General features: G+C 56.6%; 1 protein-coding gene across 2 annotated transcripts in view; it reads left to right on the top strand.

Moving 5' to 3' along the window:
- The first annotated feature begins 7,463 nt into the window (after positions 1-7,463).
- CAMK2A (calcium/calmodulin dependent protein kinase II alpha) overlaps positions 7,464-16,623 on the top strand; it is a 58,890-nt gene continuing 49,730 nt past the window's right edge. Inside the window, exon 1 of one of the 2 annotated variants that reach the window (XM_081091041.1) lies at positions 7,464-7,716. In XM_081091041.1, coding sequence (XP_080947167.1) covers positions 7,655-7,716 — 62 coding nt within the window. In that variant the 5' untranslated portion in view covers positions 7,464-7,654. The remainder of the gene's footprint in view (positions 7,717-16,623) is intronic. The other variant, XM_081091042.1, reaches the window with a different exon arrangement.

Genomic DNA, 16,623 nt, shown 5'->3' with positions numbered 1-16,623 from the left:
TGTAGGAGGAGTGGGGGGAGGATCTCTGTCCTCCTAAATGTATCCCTCCTCTCAAGCCTGGTCCTGTCCTCAACCAGGGGGGGGGCCTGAGGTCACGGCTCCGTCTGCAGGGAAATGTAGGGTATATAGCCGCTCCATTGAAGGGTAGGGAGTTTGGCTTGGGCGTAGGGGTAGAATAAACTAGATGGGATGGATGCCTGAACCCCAGTCCTGCCTCTCCATTGACTTACTCTGTGGCCTCGGGTGACCTGCACAAGTTCTCTGGGCCTCACTTTCCTCATCTGTGAAATGATCTCTGATGATGTGGTGGCTTTGTGGTGTGGACCCGGTGCCGGTGCCATGGTGCAGTTCCTGGGACCTCACCACCTCCCAGCGCATACCCTGCCCTCTGCGGTACTGCTTGGGCGAGGGGCCACATGGAGGCAAGTCCAGGCCTGGACCCCAGCCGAGGCATGGCAATCTGGCCACTCTCCGAAGAGACCCCTGAGTGCTGGGTGCAAGAGCAGGGGTCCAGGGAGGTGGCCCTCCTGGTTCTTCACATGGCCTGGGGCCAGACTGTTGGGTGGGGGTGGCTGTGGTAGAGAGCTCTCCTTCCTGTCCCCAGCACCCAGAGGAATTGGCCTGGCTGTCAGCTGCTGCAGGACCAACACTCAGGACATCTGGGTTCTGCTTTGACCTTGAGCCCAGTCCTTTCCCTCTGGGCTTCGATTTCCCCACTTGCGAATGGGGATGCTATCTCTGGCTCTGCCTACCTCACAGGGCTGTGGAGGACTGGCCCAGCTAGTGGTTGTGGAGGAGCCCATGAACTTGATTAAAATGCAGTAACACAGAAGCAAGGGCTGTAGTGCTGTTTATGAGCACAGGTGGGTGTGTGCATGTGCATCCAGGTGTGAGCTCACCACTGGCCAAGTGAATGGGAGAGGAGGTGGGCAGCCTGGCCTGGAGGTGGAATGTGCGGGTTCTGGTCACATCCTGGCACAAATCCACTATGTAACCTCAGGTAAATCCCAGACCCGCTCGGGGCCTCAATGTCCCCTGTGTGTAGTGGATGATCTAAGAGCCCTTCCTACCTGGCTGTTCTGGGTTCCCCTGTGTATGTGTGTGTGTTGCGGGACATGGGCTGAGTGGTGGGAGGAGGGGCATGGGGGTTTCAGAGCCTCCTTGCTGCACAGCGTGCCTCATCCGCACACTGCGTTCTGCAGATCTCCCTTCAGGTTCCAGTCGGCACAGCGTGTGTAGGCGAAAGCCCTGCTGTGAATTTTGAAAATAGTTATTTTTGTCACTGGCAAAGGAGGCCTGTTAGGACTCGTCAGCTTGTGGATGGGGTGGGGTGTGGTGGGTGCGGTGCAGTGGAGAGGGTTTGGGTTTTAAGAGCTGCATCCCCACTGCAGAGGTGGCTCAACCCAGGAGGGAGGGTCTGTTCTGGGGCTGCAGGGCAGAGACGACCATTCATGTCCTGGGCTCCTTACTCCCAACCCTGGTCCCCCAACTGAAACCTTTCCCATTTCCCAGGATGTTGGTGCCAGGGCCATGGTGGGCAGGGACCAGGAGTGGCTGAGGCCTCTGATTCCAGCCAGCCCCAGCTTCTGCCTGCTCAGGAGGGAGACTTGGAAGAAGTCACCCATTGGGATGTGTCCCAGGCCCAGTGTACCACAGGGGGGGCGGGGGGGGGGGTTGTCCATAGTCTGCCCATTACCCAGGATACCCCTGCTCTGTTGGAGGCTCGTCCCAGCTTTGTGGGCTGGGCCATGCCAGAGTGATGTGGAACCGGGCTCCCCCGTGGCTCTAGGCTTGTACCAGTTGAGTGATAGGCTTGCCCATGCCTGCTGAGTTGGCTCTGCCCAAGGTGGCCCAGCCTCCATCTCCAGCCCTGCTTCTCTGCACCAGTGCAGAGCCATAAAAAGTCCTTTCTGCTCTTTCCTACAGACCAAGGCCCACTGGTCAACCTGGCCCCAAACAGGGAGCCCAGGTGGGGTTGGGGGCTGGCTCCATTCTGATTCTTGAAAAGGAGGCTTGGTCTAATCTCCAACTCAGCCTAGAGCTCACCTGGCAGAGTCCTACCTAATTCAGAGCCCAGCAGCAGCCCAGAAGCACCCCCCTCAAGCTTCAGCTTGCCATCTGATCCACAGCCCAGCAGCCCCCAAGCCTGCCTAACAGGGGTGCTGGCAGCTGGCCCTGACCTGAGATTGAGGGAGGGCTTGAGATGAGAAGTGACCAGGACCTAGGACATTCTGACAAGAGGCTCAGTCTGCTTGCTGTGGCTTCTGCTCATCCCAGCAGTCAGCATGCTCCCTCTGCCCCCTGTCTTGCCTCTCATGGCCCCTGCATTCCCTCCAGCCAGGGCACCTTGGTCTGGACTCTGTGTCAAGCCTCTGACTGGTATCAGCAGGCAGATGCTTGCACCATGGGAGGGATGGGCGGCAGGCAGACCAGAGGCAGCTCTGACCTCTTGGGTCATTGATCTGGGGGAGTGCAGCCCAGGGATGCCAGACAAGCCCCGTTTCCCCCTTGGCTGGACCAGATGGCAGCAGGTCTGCCAGCCTGATGGGTTTGAGCCAGGGGCAGCCCTATCTGAGCTGGGCCCCACTTATAGAATCCTGAACAGTGACGGTCAGTCTCCTAGAAACCAGGAGAGAGCCCCAGACCTGGCTGGAGGGGCTTGAGCCCCACCCTGGGCCTTGGCACCATTTCCTCCTCTCCTCAGTGCCTGTTGTCTCTCTTGGGACCTGGGCAAGCAGCCCTGCAGTGTCAGAAAGGGGAAAGGCAGAGCAGGGTAAGGGAAGGACCTGGGCGTCAGGGCTTCAGATTGTGGCCCTGGCTCTGCCCCTGACTTGTGTGACTGCGGGAGGGCAGCTTCCTTCCTCTGTGCCTCGGCCACCGATGTGTAGGGGGCATGGGCTCCCTCAGGGCCCTTCCAATCCTAGTGGAGGCCAAAGAGCTCAGGGCCGGGTGCTGAAGTCACACAAACCCCAGATGGGTAAATCACGTCTCATCTCTGCAAAACAGACAATGACTGTACCTGTCTCATGGACATTCATTGTGAGGTACAAATAGTGCAATATGTCAAGTGCTTAGCACAGGGCCTGGCTTTAAAGTGGAAATAGCTATTTTTCATATCCTTGAAGTCTGTGAAGGAACATCTTGTCCCCATACTTTTCAGGAGGAAGTGAAGGCCCCAGTGGGGAAAAGATGTGCCGCGAGTACTCACAGCCTACAGGAGGACTTGAACTTGGGTCATCTAACTGCAGGTCGTGCTGTGCAGACATTGGCCCGGCAGCTGTTGTCCTCTGTCCCGTGACTCCCTGCTCCCTCTCCCCTGCAGGGATGCCTCCTGTGGGGGACATTTCAGAGGACGGTGCTGCTCGCTGACCCCTGACTTCTCTCCCTTCCGAGTCAAGCCTGGCATTACTACAACGAATTCACCACATCACCCTCTGCCTAGACCCTCTGTGGGAGCATTTCTCTCTTGGCCCACTTTCCACCGGTTCTGCCCCTTATGCTCACTGCCCTTAGTGGGACAGGCCTCATGGGGACCCTTTTGCTGGCACGTTTCCCGTGGTGCCTGTCCAGGCCCTGCAGGGCCCCGAGGCACTTGGGCATGTGCACATGAGCACCTGAGAGGGCTGTGGACTTAGAGTCAGCTGTCACGGTGCTACTGGGACTCCAATCTCCCCCACCCCCCATCCTTACCAGGGCCTAGGACAGCCGCGGGCAAACTACGGCCCGCGGGCCGGATCCGGCCGGTTTGAAATGAATAAAACTAAAAAAAAAAAAAGACCGTACCCTTTTATGTAATGATGTTTACTTTGAATTTATATTAGTTCACACAAACACTCCATCCATGCTTTTGTTCTGGCCCTCCGGTCCAGTTTAAGAACCCATTGTGGCCCTTGAGTCAAAAAGTTTGCCCACCCTGGCCTAGGAACTTGGCCCTGGTCCCAGTTGTCCCTCCCCATATACAAGGGGAACAGCCTGTATTCATATTCACATTCCCTATCCTAGCATGTCAGAGCTGTGCTCAGTGCCCTGGAGAGCTCCCATCGCTGGCCACCAGCCTGCGTCATGCAGTCCTGCTCTTGAGTACCGCACACATGCTGCGGATGGGGGCACACGTGCCGGCTCGCATGCCTGCCTTGGCCCTGGGGAGTGGAGAGCCTGGTAGGAACAGTCTCCCCTGATGCAATCATCAACTCATTCTCTCAGCGCCACGGAGGCAGGGCCGGCTCCTTGCTCCCTGCAACCACTGGGCACAGCTGGCAGCCTTTCTGGCACACGGGAGGCAGTGAATTAGCGGGGCCTCTTTAGCAGGTGGCAGTTACACTCTGGATGGGGGTGCTCGTCCAAGGCAGTGTCCGCACGCCTGTGCTAGGTTCTCAAAGGTTCGGAGGTGTGTGTGTGTGTGTGTGTGTGTGTGTGTGTGTGTGAGAGAGAGAGAGAGAGAGAGAGTTGCCAAGGAGACCTTTTTAGCTTCTTTCCCTCCCCCCCCCCCCACCTCCTCTCCAGCCATCTCTCTACCATCAGGATCCTGCAGTCTGGGTCCAGCCCATCCCCCAGGATCCTGTGCACTGGGTCCGGCCAGTGCTGGGATGGAGAGAAGAGTGATGGAGACTGACAGAAGGAAAGGAAGATGGAGACAAGAAGGGAGGTGAAAAGGAATGGGAGGGGAGATAGGTGGCACTGAGGAAGAAGGGCTCTAGGGAGGGAAGGAAGAAAACGGGGGAAAAGCAAAAAGAAAAAAGGAGAGCTGAAAGGAGAAATGGAAGCGGAAGAACAGGCGGATTTGGTGATGGGGGTGATGGGCTGGAGTGGGGCTGGATTGGCCCTGCCCCCTGAAGCCATCTCCATGGACCCTGTCAGAGTCAGGGTGAAAGCTGGTCCTCTATGCCTCCCTCCCTCATGTCCCTGAGTCACTGCTGGCTATTCCTGGGATGACCCTGGGACCTCCCCCATGGGCCCTGCTCTCTTCTGACATGCTCCATTTCATGGGGGAAGGAGAGGAGGAGAAACAGGGTGGTCAGGCCAAGCCATCACCTCCTTTGTTCAGAACATTAGATTCCCATGACTATGGCCTCAGGCCTTGTGAGCCCTCTCGCTCTAGCTCCAAGTCCTTTGTTCTGCAGGAACTGCTGCAAACCAGGCCTGGGCAAGGTGATGTTCAAATCATGAGCTCTACTCCAGTGGGGCCTCAGAGAATGACACCCTACAGTGCTGGGACTCGAAGATGGTGGTGTGAGCTTCCATGGTGCAGAGAGAGCAATGCATCGGGAAATCTTCGGAGTCCCTTAATAATAGCAGCTCTTATCTATTGAGTACTTACAAGGTCAGCCACTGGGCTCATCTCATTTAAGCCATAGAATAGCCCTGGAGGTAGGGAATATTTTTAACTCTGCAGACAAGAAACTGAGGCACAGAGACGTTAGGATACCTACCCAAAATCACACAGCCTGTAGGTCGTGGAGTTGCTCTAACCACTGCACAGTTCCCTCTCTCCTGGACAATAACCGGGGTGTCCTCAGTGGTCACTAAGGGCTGTTCCAGCAATTTCACGTGTGGAAGCGATCCCTCCTGGGAACCGGTTCCAAGGTTGGGGCAGGGAGCGGTGGTGCGGCCCTTCCCCCACGTCCCCATTTACATAGCTAGCCTCTAGCGGTGTTCCGTGCCCTGCCTGCTGCCCACCGGCTGTGAGCCCAGAGCACAGGCGTCTCCTCTTTGCCTCTGAATTGCAACGTTGGCGGCAGAAGCGGGAAGCATATTGTGCACAGAAACAAAACTGAGTGGTTTTTCCTTTTTCTGAAGGTGGTAATGGTACAATTAGTGGCTAAGCCATCACCCCTCCTCCCTTGCTTGCTTCTCCTCCTTCCCCTCTGCCTCCCTCCTGTTTCTCTCCTGGGAAGAAGTGGCTGCATCGTTGCCACCCTCGACTTCCAGGAATAGGGGTAGAATTTGGGGGATGGGGTACCTGATGTCTCCAGGGACCCCTGGACCTAGGGATGTGAGTCGGGGACCTGCTGGGGTTGGGGATTACCAACAAGCAGACACCATGTCCAGAAAATGAAGTGACCAGTAAGGCAATTTAGAGGTTCTCAGGGGCTGGGCTAGAAACCCAGAGGGTTCGGATCCCATTATCCAACCTGTGCTCATTATGGGCAAATGCTGGCCTGAGACCTCAGCCTGGTGGGCTGTAAAATGGGCTTGAATGGAGGGACAGGGTGCGAAGGGTCTGAGCTTCTAAGTGCAAGCTGGGAGTGATGCAGGTGGTCATGGTCCTGCCTTAGACCTTCCCTTTCCTCTTCTAGAAACTAACAAGAGGCCTCCGCAGCCATTAGCCTACTCCATCTTCACACCCTCCTCTGAGGGGCAGCTTTGCTCTGTTTTGCAGAAAAGGAGCTGAAGGCTCAGAGGGGAACATTGACTTTCCAAGGGCCACACAGCCAACAAATGTCAGAGCTCAAAGTGAGCCCAGATCCTCAGAGTCCAGTCTTCTTCCTTCTTAACCCCCCCAGGCCTTAGGGTGAGATTTTGGGGCCACATATATGGCTCTTGCCCTGAAGAGTTGAAGTTGGCTGGGAAAGTACCCACAGGATTTGGGAATGAGGGCTTCAGGGCAGGTCTGTGGCCGCTTCTCTCCATGCCAGGCCATGCTCCCCTCCCCACTGCCTCCTCCACCTCTTTCACCTTGAGTTGAAGCGCCAGCAGAAACTGGGACACGAGCCCCAGGAGACCAGCTCTCCAAGGTCCCTCGGGGGCATGGGCCAGGGGAGAGGTTATGGAAGAGCCTCAGGAGGGATCAACTGTTACAGCTGTGAAAGGGGGACTTCTTCCCCAAGCTAGAGCACCCGTGTGATGGGCAAAGTGGGAAAGAGCAGAGATAAGAAAAAAAAGCAGAAGAAAAAAATACAGAGGGAAGCAGAGAGACAGTTATAGAGACTAGAGAGAGAGAGAGAGAGAGAGAGAGAGAGAGAAGAGAAGAGAGATCCCAATGAATTAGCCATCATTTCCCTATAAACCTTAGAACCCCGCTGTTGCCAGGACAACGGGGCAATACCTGTCTCTCCAGAGGAACTGAAGTTGCCAGGGTAACTGCATCCTGTCTTTCCTGGGGACCATCCTGGAATGTGGCATCCACCATTACCATGGCAACTGCCTTTTTGCCCCATTTAATCCCATCTGAGGGCCCCACAGTTGGAGGTGGGGGAGGTGGGAAGAGAGCAGATCACTTGTGGATGAAGTTTGTTTTCCTCCCCCTCCTGCAGTCCTCCCCCCTGCCCCGCCGCCCCCACCTTCAGGGTGCTTTATCCACCTGCCCCCAGCCCACACATGCCTGCAGTATTGTGTGCGGTCAGACCAGGGCGTCCTGGAGGAGCAGGTTTCGCAGTGGAAGGCAGGCAGGTGTTGGGGAGGCAGTTACCGGGGCAACGGGAACAGGGCGTTTCCGAGTTGGTTGCCATGGGGACCTGGATGCTGACGAAGGCTCGCGAGGCTGTGAGCAGCCACAGTGCCCTGCTCAGAAGCTGGGGGCTCCTCAGTCAAGCCGGTTCTAGGTTCTCACTCGGCAGCACGGGCAGGCGAGTGGCTCCTGGTTCCGGGAGCAGAACAGCAGTGCCCCAGCCCTGGTCCTCCAGCCCTGAGCCTCGCCTGCCCGCACGACACCAGGATGGCCACCATCACCTGCACCCGCTTCACGGAAGAGTACCAGCTCTTCGAGGAATTGGGAAAGTGAGTTACACCTTAGAGAGTCCTGGAGGGCCCAGGGACTCCGTGCCATGGGTGGGGGTGTGCACCTGCGGTGTTTCCCGTGCTCACAGAGGGAGGAAGGCTGTATGTGTTTGGGGGCACTTGCATGTGCAGAGTGTCCAGAACTGGCACGGGCATGTTTGTGGGTACACAGATGTGCCAAAACCAGCTGGGCGAGTGTGAGTATAGAGGTGAAGGATTGATGATGCAGGCCAGTGAGTGCACACACATGTATGTGCACACACACATCCATGACCTGGGTGCACACGGATTCTTAGAAACTCGGGGTTAAAAAGGGATTTTCCTGTCAGCTGAGTCCAAGGCTGGAATTCCCTGTGAGTTTCTCTGGAGGTGGCCAACTGGCATCCATGTGGGTGCCTCTGGTGACAGAGAGTTCAGCACCTCCCGGGAAGTCCTCCCTGACGCTAGGCAGCTTCCACGATGGCAGAACAGCCAACTTCTCCCTGGAAGCTCATCCTCCCCCAACTCTCCCCTCCCAGCTCCTGTAGGAGCGAGGGCATCGGCACAGCAGGGGTTAATAACTGAGCAAAGGCTGAGGCTTTCTGGGGTTGGGAGGAGGGGAAGGGCAGCCAGGCAAGTTGGGAGGGGGCACTGCAGTTGCAGGGGCTAGTGGTGTGAGGTGCACCAGCGCTGGTCCTTGGCAAAGTTGTCCAGCCCAGAGCTCATTTTCTGCCTCTGATGACCGGTGTGGAGAGAAGGGTGGGAGGATGGGGGACGAAGAGCCCCTTGGGGTAGCCCTAAGGCGATGGACTGTTAGGGAAGCATTCCTGGATGCCCCCAGTAGAATTTGTGGAAGATGCAGGAATGGATCCAGGGTAAGGGTACAGTTTGGAGGCAGTTTTCCCTTTGGGCAAAACCACTCCAGTGCCCTCGGTGTAGCGGCAGGAGTGCAGGGAGAGGGGCTCTGTAAGCAGGTCTGGGCTGCTGGGAGGTCAGGAAGTGCACACACAAGTGTTCATTTGGTGTGTGTTGTATAAGGACTGACTCTGGCGTACACTCTGTGCACCGAAAGGGTGTGCGAGTGTCCAAGTGTGTGCACCAGGAGGAGGTGCTAGTGTGTGAAGCCTGAAAGTGCAAGTGTGCCCTGCAAGCATGGATGTGTGCAAGTGGCACAAGGAGTGCTGTTGGCTGGTTTGCACGGGAGTGAAGGTGTGAGCGCGCGTTACATGTATGGCAAGTCAGCTGTGTGCACATCAGCAGGCAAATATGTGTGAGGTCTGGGCATGTGCACATATATGTTTGTGTAAGGATGCACATCTGAGACTTAGGTGTCCCTATGAGGTCTGGACATGCATTTCCGTGTGAGGACCTGGGAACATGCACACAGGACGGTTTATGTGTGTGCGTGTGAGGCCTGAGCCCACAGGCTAGGGTGGGAGTGTGGGTGTTTTGAGCTCTTGCTGGTGTCTGCATATGTGTAGGAGGTGGGCCTGTGGCTGTGTACAAGTAGGCTGCCTGCACACACACACACACACACACACACACACACACACTTGCACACTGGGCAAGCCTGACACCTACAGGCACACGCCAGTTCCTTCGTACAGACACCCCTGTGCAGACGTGTGCTCACTCTGGTCTGCAGACTACCTGTCTTTCTGAGTGTGTTTTTGTGCTGGGGAGGCAGCAGGAACAAAATGTTTAGGGCTTCCCTGGAGGACTGAGGCTGTCTGCCAAGTTTGTGTGGGGACCCCCTTCTCAGCTGGTTTCCAGGGCCCACTGGAAGGCAGGATTCCCTGATGAGCTGGGAGCTGCCTTTCAGGGTGCGCTGGCAGGACTGCGTCACAGAGCGCAGTGAAATGGAGTTAAAATGTGACTCAGGTGCTCAAAATGACAATAAAAGTGATGTTTTACCCCATGAGGAGATGGAGCTCATGAAGACTGGGTGCTGTGGGGGCGACTTGGCAGAGAGCCTTCGCAGCCCCGTTGCCTGCCAGGGTGCTTGGAGGGACCTGGGCCATGGCAGCACTTCAGGAGACAGGGAGCCCTGGTGTGTCCATGGCAGGAACGCTGAGGGTGGCAGGCGTGGCCAGGCCTTGTCTAATCCATTTCAGATCTCTCCCTTCCAGAACCATCAGTACTCTTAACCTTTTCTAGGTCACATATTCCTCCAGGAATCTGACGAAAGGCTAAGTCTACATTCCTCAGGAAAATGCGCAAAACTAAGATGTGTTGCATGCAATGTCAGGCGCTTGCAGGGCCCCAGGAAGGCTGCGGCTGGGCCTCAGGTTAAGGATGCTTGCATTGGAAAAAAGGGGATGAGGACCCACACTTCTGATCCTAGTTTAAAAGGGCCAGGGTACCGCGGGGAGGGTGTCTTCTGCTCTGCATGACAGCTTCAGCCCAAGAGGCCAGTAGGAACAGTGCCCAGCACAGGGTATAGGCTCTGGACCTCACCACCCACAGTGATGTTGGACGGGCTATGGCACTTCTCTCCCCCCTCCCCCACCACCTCTAATCTGGAGATAAAAAAGGGCTGTGAGGATGAGATGAGATGGCGCACGTGAAGACGTAGTGACAAGCCCGCACACAGTGGGCCTTCCAGACAGCGTTGCTTCTGGGGACTGGTGCACCAAAGATGCGTGCAGGGCCCATCCTTCAGTCTGGTGACCCAAGGTCCCTGCCAGCCAGGACACTGCAGTCACCACCCAAAGCTGAGCCCCTGTTCCAGGAGCCCACTTCAGATCACTGGCAGGGTGACTGGCAGAGACAGCTGCGTGGGCCCTACAAGGGGACATGGGAGCCTTTAGACCTCCTTTGGCAGAGCCCTGGGCTGCCCAGCTGGAGAGGAGGGCACATGCCTCTCGAGGGCTTCTTGGCGTCCTGCCCGATGAGGTCTGGCTGGTGACTGCAGGCCTTCCTTCAAGGAGCCCAGGGGTAGGGCTGGCTGTGGATGGAACCGAAGCTGCCCGTCTCCCTCCTGGTGGGCAGCCAGCTGGGGGTGTGGGCTGGAGTCAGTGCCCTGGGCAGGGGCTTCTAAGGGCCTCTCGATGCCACTGGAGGAAGGTCCCACTGCAGATGTGAGTCAGATAAACCAGGAATTGATTCCAGGTTCCTGAGAGGGGTGAGGTGGGGCTGTCTCTTGGACCCAGAGCCTCGCTCACTCTCCCCTCCCTCGACCCCAATCCTCCTTCCTCCCAGGGAATGAGAGAAATGAAAGCCGGACCTCAGGAGCACAGAAGCTCACTGGGAGGCAGGCTGCAGCGACACCAGCTCAGGGTCAGGGTGGGCCTGGGCAGTCGGGCCATCGCTCCCGGCAGACCAGACAGGCGTTCTCCGTTCTCCGGAGACTGGGATCAGGGGAAGGGGTTAGTTTCCAGCAGGTGGAGCAGGGGGTGCCTCCTCCAGCCTCTGACGTTCTCTGGGCTTTGGCTCCCACTGCCCGGGGAGGTTAGGGAGCCGAGAACTGCCCTGCAGCCTGTGTAATCACCAGGCATAAGAAGGAGCCTCGGAAGGAGACAGTGCTTGAGAGAAGGAGAGGGAGGGAGACCAGAGAGCGGGTGCAGCCCACTCTTTTCTCCCGAGACACAGGGATCTGAAACTGTCTCAAGGGCGTGTGAGGCTGGGGGAGGGCTTTCAAGAGCCAGCGAGGTTGGCAGAGGGCGGGCGGAGAGCTGGCTCTGGAACCGCTGCTCCCTCTGCTTTGTGTGGTGAACCGGCCGTGGGCTGGGCTGATCAGGGGTCCATATTGGGGCCCAGAGGCAGCTCCCTGCACTTGGGTGTCCAGGGTCCTGGGTGCCCCTCTGGGGACCCAAACTCTAATGTCTGCCCAATGTGTGTAGCTCTCTGGTCCTTCCCGAGCTGTTAGGAGGCTCGATGATGTAACACTGGGGAGAGAGGGCACCTGGGCATGGACGCACCGCCTGGAGATGGGTGTTGTGTGTTTATTTTGCTTCTAATAACCTATTACATTCACAGCACTGTGGGGCCAACGGGGCTGTTCTCCCCGGATGAGCTCATCTGGCTGGAGGCCGGGGGCTTACTTATCCATCTCACAGATGAGCAGACTGACGCTTGAGCAGGTGGGATGACTGGCTCGGGGGACTGGGGACAGGGCTTAGACTTGCATGTAGGCCTCCGGCACCTGCATATGGGGGAACGTTGATGAGAGGGTCCCCTCCTGGTGCTGTGTCTGGGGAACACTACTAGGAAGAGGGGCGGTGGTCTGGTGGGCGAAGGGACTCTGAGCTGTGGCTTGTTTTCCAATAACGATTCTGCCTCTCATTTACTGGGCCACCCTGGATGGATCCCCTGTCCTCGGTGTCCCTCAACTTTGCCATCTGTATAATGGGATCGGAATAACTTTGCAGATGCTAAAACGCCCCCATTAGAGTTGCTGTCCTCTTTAGGCTCCCTCTGGGGGAGGCACACGCGCCCAGAACCTCAGGACTGAAAGGACCCTGGGCACGTCTCTACTCACAGCACAGACGGTGAAGTCAGTGCCCACAGAGAAATGAAATGGTTTGCCCAAGGCCACAGGGAGAGGCAGTGCCACGCCAGGGGAGGGGGCCCGATGATGTGCAGGGGCCAGAGGCCAAGGATGGAAAGTTGGGGCGCAGGTCCTCAGGAGGGGGTGGCAGGGACAGGGAGGGTACAGCCTTTCTCCCTCCCCCTGCAAGCCATCAGAGCGGCAGGCACGCACATGTTCTGGTGCATGCGGCAGCCCTCCGCCCCCACGCAGCCGCCCCCACACAGGCTGAGACACACTGACACTCTGCCGAGCCGCCCGCCTGCCCGCCTCCTGCACAGGCACACAGTGACACTGCTGCCAGCACCCCTGCAGGCTGGGGCCCCGGCTCTCTCAGCGGGGTGAGGGCAGAGCCCTGGGATGCAACACCAGCATCCTTTTGCTAGTGCGCGCACACACGTACATGCACATGCACACACATGCACACACATGCATACATATGCATGAGGACACACACACACACTGGCTCCAACTGGGCTTTAAGTACAAGTTTATCTCCCAGTGCAGAGAGAGCAACATGATACCTGGCCGGGCTTCTGGGCTCTCTCTCTCTCTCTCTCTCTCTCTCTCTCTCTCTCTCTCTCTCTCTCTCATCTCTGTCTCTATATCTCTATCTCCCCTTCCCTCTCTCCCTTTCTCTGTGTCTCTCTGGTCTCTGTCTCCTCTATCTCTTTTTCTTTCTCTCCCCTGCCCTGTCTTTGTGTGTGTGGGTCTCCTGGCCACAGTTCACCCTCCTGTGCGCATGTTGCCCATGTCACGTTCTCCTTGGAGCCCCTCTGTGGCCAGTAGGAAGCCTCCTATCCCAGGCCAGCCTGGGGCAGCCCCCAGAGCATGTCAAAACCGGCTGAAGCACAGCCCAGGCTCTCTGGGTGCTCGTGGGGCGTGGCTGCCCACCAAGACGGCAGGTGGGACTGTAAGGCCAGTGGGATGTTCTGTGCTGGAGAAGGTTGAAGGCCTGGTGTCTTGGGGATTGCGTAAAAGGAGGAGCATCTATGACTCTGGCATCTATCCAACAAGTGCTTCCTGAGCCCATACTCTGCTCCCAGCAGGAGCCACACGCAAGACTTAGGCTTCAATGGGAAGCTGACGTTAATTAAATCACCCCAGAAGTTATTTAAATGCAACCGGACAAGGACTATGAGCACCAACATGGAGCTATGAGCTACGAAGAGACCCCAACTAGTTGGGGTAAGGAAGGTATTAGGGAGGGCTCCCTGAGGAGGTGACATTGGGAAGCTGGAGGCTGAATAAGAGTTCATCAGAGGGCAGAGGTGGAAGAGTGTTCCTCAGAGTGGGAACAGCACAGGCAAAGGCTCTGAGGTGTGTATTTTGATGGAACATGTCAGTCCTGGGGGAATGGAGGGTCTCCCTCTTCTTAGACCTGCTCAGCCTGCCCCCAACCTTTGGATTCCGGGAGCCTAGAAGGAATGTGAAAAACCTGTTGATTGTCTAGAAGAGAGGGCAGGCAGGGCGTCAAAGGTCTGAAAGCCACATCAAGTGAGAGAGGGCTAAGGAGCTGGGGGACTTCAGCAGGAAGAAGGGACCCTGAGGTGGGGGGTGTCCTTCCCCTCATCTCTGCAGGGATGTCCTGGGGCCCTAGGGCAGAGAGCAGACTACTCTATGTGGCCCAGGAAGGCAGAGCAGGACCAAGTGTGTAGAGGAACAGGGAGGTGGATTTCAGCTCAACGAAACAAAGAACCTTCTAATGGTCAGAACTGCTCCTCTGCCCCCTGGATGGACATGCCCTCAGGAGACAGCGGGCACTCTGGCAGCAGGGATATGCACACTCACAGCCCTGCCCTACCCCCGCGCCTCTGTCCCCTCGTGCCCACCTCCCTGCCCTCGCCCAGTGAGATGCTTTGCTGCATGTGTGACGTGGAGATGGTTTAGGGGCCAGGATATCCTCGGTCCCACTCAGAATAGTGGAGTGAGGAGTGCGCCCTGACTGACGGATGGAAATGGAGGCCCAGAGAGGGCCAGACGCTTGCCTGAGGTCACACAAGCCAGTAACACAGGAGACTTGGGCACATTATTCACCTCTTTCCAGTCCGGTGTTTGGCCCTTGGGGCACCTCTCTGAGCTTCTGGGAGCCTTGGGGGTGTGCAGGTGGACGGAGCCAGCCAGGAGGCCATCTGAGGCTGGAGAGGAAACAGCCCCTCAGCACCCCCTGCTTTGCCTGCTCTGGCCCTGTCTCCAAGTTCTGTGAATAATTTTTCAGTTCCCTTTTGGTAACCCATTCAAGAAAACCCAGGCAGAGCCCAAACAAGGAACTTCTGTTGGTTCAATGTTCCCTGCAGCAAACAGAATCTTCCGGTCCCCAGGCCTTCTGTGTCCCCCACAAGACTTCTGCTGGGTTGGCGTGGGGCAGGCCCGGGGGTGCGGGACGGCTCCAACACACAGTGTCCCTGCGGCATCTTCTGGCGGCTGAGAGTGGGCGGCTGCAGCCGGGCTGGGAGGAGGGGTGCGCGGTTTCTGTAACAGGGCCTAGGATTTTCTGGCTGTAAAATGCTGTCATTTATGGAGTTCTGGGCAGAGCTGCTGTGGTGAGCTGGGGAGAAGAGAGAGAAAACCAAGCAGAGGGGATCCTGAGCCCCCAACGCCTATTTCCTCTGCTCTGTTGGCCATTCGGGGACTTGCATAGCTATGTTTTGTTTGTTATAAAGAAAGGGTACTATTGCTTAAAAAGAAATAAAAAGAGAGGGGTCTTAAAAATGACTGATCAACAGGTGATTTCACAGATGAGTAAGCTGAGGCCCACAGAGGTGAAGGGATTTGCTTAAAATACATAGAGGTGGATGTTGTGGGAACAGGGTAATCCTTTTGTTTCCGAACAAATCTGACACCAGTTTTTTAATTGTTTTGGGAATCTAGGAGCCCTCACAGAATCTCCTATGAGCCACGGCCACTCTCCCCAGAAAAATGCACCTCACTGTGACTCACACAGAATGTTGTATATTACTTCCCACAGGTCCCCCTAGTCTAAAGCCTACCTGTGGACCCCCAAGGGAGGGGCCCTTCTGATCTGAGAGTATGGGTCTTGGAAAGAGCACTGGAAGATGAAGCAGGAATACTGGGTTCAAGGTCTTGGCCTCAGTTTCTCCATCTGTGGAATGGGGAGATGGTAGACCTCTATGGTAAGATATTACAAGGCATACAAGCTTCTGATGCAGCCACATGTGGCCCACACTGGCTCCTGAGGAGCTGCTCCCGTAGCCTACCCCAGCTCTGTCCCTTTCCCCAGACATTCTAACCCTGTCTGCTCTGGGTTCCACATGCCCAGGCCATGCTCTGTACTGAGTGATCAGATCCGCTGACTTGGGCTATGAGTTGCTGGCCACCAAGAGGTTTTGGATGCGAATCCTCCCACAGATAGCAGGTCTGTCTGCATTTGACCAGGCACTTCTGAAACCACCTTCATCTCAGGGAGAATGCTTAGGTGTCTTCACTGACAGTGGGGAGGCCTTTGGGGAGAAGACTGGACTTCAATTGTCTGGTGCCTGTCACCAACATCCAGATAAGATGGAGGAGCTAGGAATCTAGGACTAGAATTCTGGAGAGAGGGGGGCTAGCTAGAAGCAACTTTCCATCTTGGATGATGGCCAATGGCTCCCACCATTTTTTGGGGGGCGAGGGGGCTCACAGAATCCTTTGTGAAGCTGACGAAAAATATGCATCCTCTGCTCGGAACAATGCACAGACACAGAATAATTTTATTAAAATTGCACGTGTGTTCACGAATGCCCAGAGCCTCCCCAGAGACCCCAGCTAATGGCCTGGGTTGATGGGATGAGGGGAAATGGTAAGAGAATGATGGAGAGAGAACGGGCAACAGCGATGTTGGGAGGAAGAGGACGACGTGAACACAATGTCAGCGAGGGGGGTGCCAGGGAGATGCCGTGACCCAGAAACCAAAAGTAGAGGGGGGCTTGAAGCTGGGTGGTCAATGGGGCCAACCACCTGATATGGGCAGGCAAGGCCGATCAGCAGCAGTGGGGCTGAGGCTGGGGGGGCACTGGGTGGGCGGGCCTGGCACAGCTTTTCTCCCAGGGAGCCCGGGGGTGGGAGCCAGATTGTGGTGGGTTCACGGAGTGTGGGAGGTGGGAAGAGGAGGCGGCGGATGTCGGACACTTGTTCTGGAAGTTTGGCAGCAAGGAAGGGAGGAAGGAAGTGGCCCAGGCTGCTGAGTCGAGAGAAAGGTTCTTCGTTTTAAATTTATTTATTTTTAAATATTGGGGGCAGGGTGGTTGTTTATTTTTCCAGAATGAGGGAGACCTGGGTGTGTTGGAGAAAGTAGCCAGTGAAGTGAAGACCCTAAAGATTGTCAGGACCCCTGGCAACCAGACCTCCAAGGAGTACAGAGTGGAGGGAGGGGTTGGTGACTGTGTGGTCTCCACAGGCTC

This window comes from Myotis nattereri, assembly GCF_964212035.1.
Source record: "Myotis nattereri genome assembly, chromosome: 5".
Taxonomy (NCBI): domain Eukaryota; kingdom Metazoa; phylum Chordata; class Mammalia; order Chiroptera; family Vespertilionidae; genus Myotis; species Myotis nattereri.
This window is presented reverse-complemented; position numbering and strand designations above follow the sequence as displayed.